Source organism: Tamandua tetradactyla, chromosome 7 (genome assembly GCF_023851605.1).
Source record: "Tamandua tetradactyla isolate mTamTet1 chromosome 7, mTamTet1.pri, whole genome shotgun sequence".
Taxonomy (NCBI): domain Eukaryota; kingdom Metazoa; phylum Chordata; class Mammalia; order Pilosa; family Myrmecophagidae; genus Tamandua; species Tamandua tetradactyla.
Window position 1 is genome coordinate 119,388,923 of NC_135333.1, and position 4,811 is coordinate 119,393,733.

The window sequence follows — 4,811 nt, forward strand, 5'->3', positions numbered from 1 at the left end:
TAATCAGAAAAATATGCAGGTTTATCACCTCAATTTATCTGAACACTGTAATTATTGCTCTGAATCTGCAAAGTTCCCACATTTTCCACTTTTCTGTCCTTTTTAATTTTTTTTTTATTATCTTAAAGAGTACTATACCCAGCTCATGCATGCTTGAGCTCTGGTCCTGAATTCCTGTTTAATCAGTTGCCAACCTATGATAAGGGTCTGTTTACATCAATTCCCTCCCATTCGTAAAGCCGCTACCTTTATTTCTGAACAAAGTCAAAAATGCTAACTTTATTCCAAAGTCCCTGTTACTCAATGAAAGACTCTGCAACACTAGCTGAGTTTCAGACAGTCATTTTACATGGATTGACTGCTGAGTAAGTCTGTGCACACGTGTTACTATTGATTGGGACACACATTTCTCACCATGTTACCAACTCTTTCTTGAATCACAAGCTCAGTGGTTAATGTATTGTCTCAATATAGGTCTTTTGTGTTTTTTAACCAGCTGATGTAATGAAAAAAATAACATTTATGTCAATGAATTAATGTTTTTGTCTTTATTTATAGATTTATCAGCAGTCAATGATTAGAAATGAAAAATCAAACATCTGTGAAAGACTTCATCCTTCTGGGATTAACACAGAATCCAAAGCTAAATGTTTTGATTTTTCTATTTCTGTTTGTCACATATATACTGAGTATAATTGGAAACTTGACAATCATCACCCTCACTCTGATAGATTCCCAACTCAAAACTCCCATGTATTTCTTCCTTAGGAATTTCTCTTTCCTAGAAATCTCATTCACAACAGTTAGCATTCCTAGATTTCTAGTCAGCATTGTAACAGGGAAAATGAGCATTTCTTATCATTCTTGCATGGCCCAACTGTTCTTTTTCATCCTCCTTGGTTCAACAGAATTTTTCCTGTTGACTGCCATGTCATATGATCGTTATGTGGCTATCTGCAAGCCACTGCATTACCCAACAATAATGAACAGCAAAGTGTGCATCCAACTTGTAATTAGCTCTTGGCTGGCTGGATTTTTCATTATCTTTCCACCTGTGATCATGGGTCTCCAACTGGATTTCTGTGACTCCAACATCATCGATCACTTCACTTGTGACTCTTCTCCTATGCTGCTGATCTCCTGCACAGACACAGCATTCCTAGAACTCATGGGTTTTTTCCTGGCAGTGTGCACTCTCTTGTCAACCTTAACATTAGTGATTCTTTCCTATGCATTCATCCTTAGAACAATTCTTAGAATCCCTTCTACAGAGCAAAGGAAAAAAGCCTTTTCCACTTGTTCCTCACACATCATTGTTGTCTCTATTTCTTATGGAAGCTGCATTTTCATGTATGTTAAAACTTCAGCAAAAGAAGGAGTGGCTTTTACCAAAGGTATAGCAGTGCTCAATACCTCTGTTGCCCCAATGCTAAATCCTTTCATTTATTCCTTAAGGAATCAACAGGTTAAAAAGTCCTTTAAAAATGCATTCAAAAGATGTTTCTCAAATAAATTCTATTCATAATAAATTAATAACCAGGAAATTAAATGAAAGCTATGTGTAACACAATATTACCACTTTACATCTCTCCATCCACTTCTACATTCAACTTATTTTTCCTTTAAGATTTGTTCTCCATTCATCTAAATTTTAACCTCATTTGGTTCACTGTTCTTTTCATATATATTTACATGTCCTGAAATTTTCTAAGCATGGCTGTTTTGAAATCACATGGATGGATTTGAATGGCATCTAATAAGAATGCAATAATTTACTCACAATCACTGAACTCTCCACCTAGACACGAATCAAAAGCTAAAAAAAGCAGTTGCAATCAATCAATTCTGAAAAATTATTTCTCTCAGTACATTAAACAAGGCCATTACAAGGAGCTCTTAAGTCAAGTGAAGGCTTCTACCCATTAGATGTTTCTATTTCTCTTTGTAGCTTCTATGGTTTTTACTTTATGAACATGGACATTAAGTTATTTGGACATAGATGTTATCTCTTCATTATGAATTGCACCATATAACATTATAAATTATCTTTTTAAATTTTTTGGGAGGCCAACTTCTGAGGATACTTTAAGTGTGGCTTTGATTTTTCTATCAGGCCTCAATACCATCAGCAGGAAACATCTTTAAATAATTAAACTTATTATTATTCATAGAGTCTGGAGCTTATCTGAAATGCTTTTGGAGAGAATCTCCAAAATTTGCCTTGGATGTCCTGATGTCTAATTTCCTTTCTTGATTTTTCTGGATTTTCAAAGGCATAGGTTTTCCATATTTAGGATATTTCTCAAAATATTTGGAGTATTTATGATAACTAAATGGTCTTCTAGTGTTTTCATGGATTCATTCTTCTAAAAGAATCCCTCATGATTCCTATGTGAGGTAGGAAGGTGTGGAGTAAGCGTGTGTGCTCAACCACAGCCTGATATAGAACTTTTCCTTCAAGTGATTCTTAGTAAGAAGCTCTACATTTATAGGAACAAAACTTTGCTTAGGGGGTGGGCCATGGTGGCCCAAAAGGCAAGAATGCTTGCCTGCCATGCCAGAGGACCTAGGTTTGACTCCTGGTGATTGCCCATGTTAAAAAAAAAAAAAAAGCTTTGCTTAGGGATCATCCATTTCTTTCATCAATATCTTCTTCATCCACAAGAATTGCATATGTATACAAAGTCATTTACCATATGTATACTTTTATTCCATATTCCTTAAAATTCTGTTTTGATTCTCTTTTCCCCATACTAAAGATATGTTCTTCTAGAAAGAGTTTGTAGAAACAGGGTTACACATAAGCAAAAACTAGGTGAAAATTCTATCTATGAGTATACATTTATAAACCATCTTTATGCTATTTGCATTTGATGTCTCAGTAAAAAGATTTAAAACTTTCACAACTTAAAAATGTTTGGCTAAATTTGTTAATGACTTCAGTAAGATTTGGGGAATTTACTGGAGTCTCAGTCTTTGTAGATATGAATTTTCTAGCTACTCCAGATTTCTAATTTGTTTCTGTCTTTGCTTCATAAGGATTTTCATAGTTTCATTAGTGAGGGCATACTCAGCAAACTCACCAGGAATGAGACGGAGAACAAAAGAGTTCAGGCAAAGGCTTTATTTCAGGGAGAAACAGAATCTCCTGGTCAGCATTTTAGAAGTGAGGGAGAAACGGCTGCCCTGAGGTGGTGTGGGATAGGGTTTTTAAGGCTTAGGTTTAGGGTTTTTAAGGTTTAGGGGATCAGGGTTCAGACAGGTCTCTATTGGCTAGTTTTCAGAAATAGGGGGCTAAGTTAGGAGTTGGCAGCTCTCCATTGGTAAAGTTTAAAATTCAAATACTGCCTTAAGCAGCAGGATTGTAAATACTGGAGGGTAGAGAGTGTATAAGGGAAGCTTACACAAGAATGTATTTAACAGTGAGTGGAGGCTGAGTAATGGGAGGTTATCACAAGAGGGCAGCTGATTGAGGATGAAGGCTTTGATGGACAGGGAAGGAGATGCCAGCTGGTGTGGTTTGGGCTGAGAGAGGCTATCTGAAATGTTTGCCAGGGGTAGGTTATATCCTGAGGTGAAGGGGTCTTGTTCTCCAGGCCTAACAATTAGTTGCCTGGAGATTCCATATACCTTTCGGTACTTGCTTCCCATCTATTGATGTAGCTATAGCAGAAGCACTGTGGTGCTCTGTGAAGTCCAGATCTTTCAATGCTTAAAGGTAGAGAGAAATTATGTGCTGGTTAATATTTAATAGCCAGTTACTTTATATCAAATTTTTGTTGAAAATGGACATTTAGTTAATATAGTGTCACCACTCTATATCAGATGTCCCCCCAGACTTGTTGCTATCATTATTTCTCTTGCTTCCTGTTTGCTTAGTAACCTCAATGAACTATTGCAGTTGGTTCTGAATTCTGTGCATTGTGAATCTGCAAAGTCCTTTTGAAAAATATAGGTGGTCAAATTTGCTAACCGCTGGAATGAAATATACAAGAAACAGAATGGCTTTTAAAAAGGGGAATTTAATAAGTTGCTAGTTTACAGTTCTAAGGCTGAGAAAATGTCCCAATGAAAACAAGCCTATAGAAATGTCCAATCAAAGGCATCCAGGGAAAGATAACTTAGTTCAAGAAGGCCAATGAAGTTCACAGTTTCTTTCTCAAGTGGAAGGGCACATGGTGAACACAGTCAGAGTTTCTCTCTCAGCTGGAAGAGCATGTGGTTAAAATGGCGTCACCTGCTAGCTTTCTCTCCTGGCTTCTGGTTTCATGAAGATCCCCAGGAGAGGTCTTCCTTCTTCATCTCCAAAGGTCACTGGCTTGTGGACTCTCTGCTTTGTGGTGCTGTTCTCTCTGAATCTCCATTCTCCACAATATTTCCTCTTTTATAAGACTCCAATAAACCAATCAAGACCCACCCAAATGGGTGGAGACATGTCACCACTTAATCCAGTTTAACAACCACTCTTGACTAAATCACATCATCCAGGGTGATGATCTGATTACAGTTTCAAACATACAGTATTGAATAGGGATTATTCTACCTTTATGAAATGGCATTTTGATTAAAACATGGATTTTCTAGGGTGCATATTTCTTTTCAAGCCAGCACAATAGGGGAGGAGTTATCCAATGATACATGATATTTTCTTAAAGGTGCTGCCTGTAATCTTCTACAAAACTGCTCTGGGTGAAAAGTCATTCTTTTAAACTCCAGGCACTTTACAAGACAGACCTATATTTCACTTGCTACTGGCATGTCACCTCCTGTCAGTCAGAACTCTGAGAGTCTTGAAGTCTCCTTAGCCAGGT

The 4,811-nt window shown here is 37.0% G+C and overlaps 1 protein-coding gene across 1 annotated transcript; it reads left to right on the top strand.

Annotated features, from left to right (window-relative positions):
* Positions 1-583: 583 nt before the first annotated feature.
* Positions 584-1,525, top strand: LOC143690623 (olfactory receptor 6C76-like). Its single transcript, XM_077168262.1, has one exon. It carries the CDS (start codon positions 584-586, stop codon positions 1,523-1,525), a length of 942 nt encoding a protein of 313 aa, XP_077024377.1.
* Positions 1,526-4,811: the final 3,286 nt, after the last annotated feature.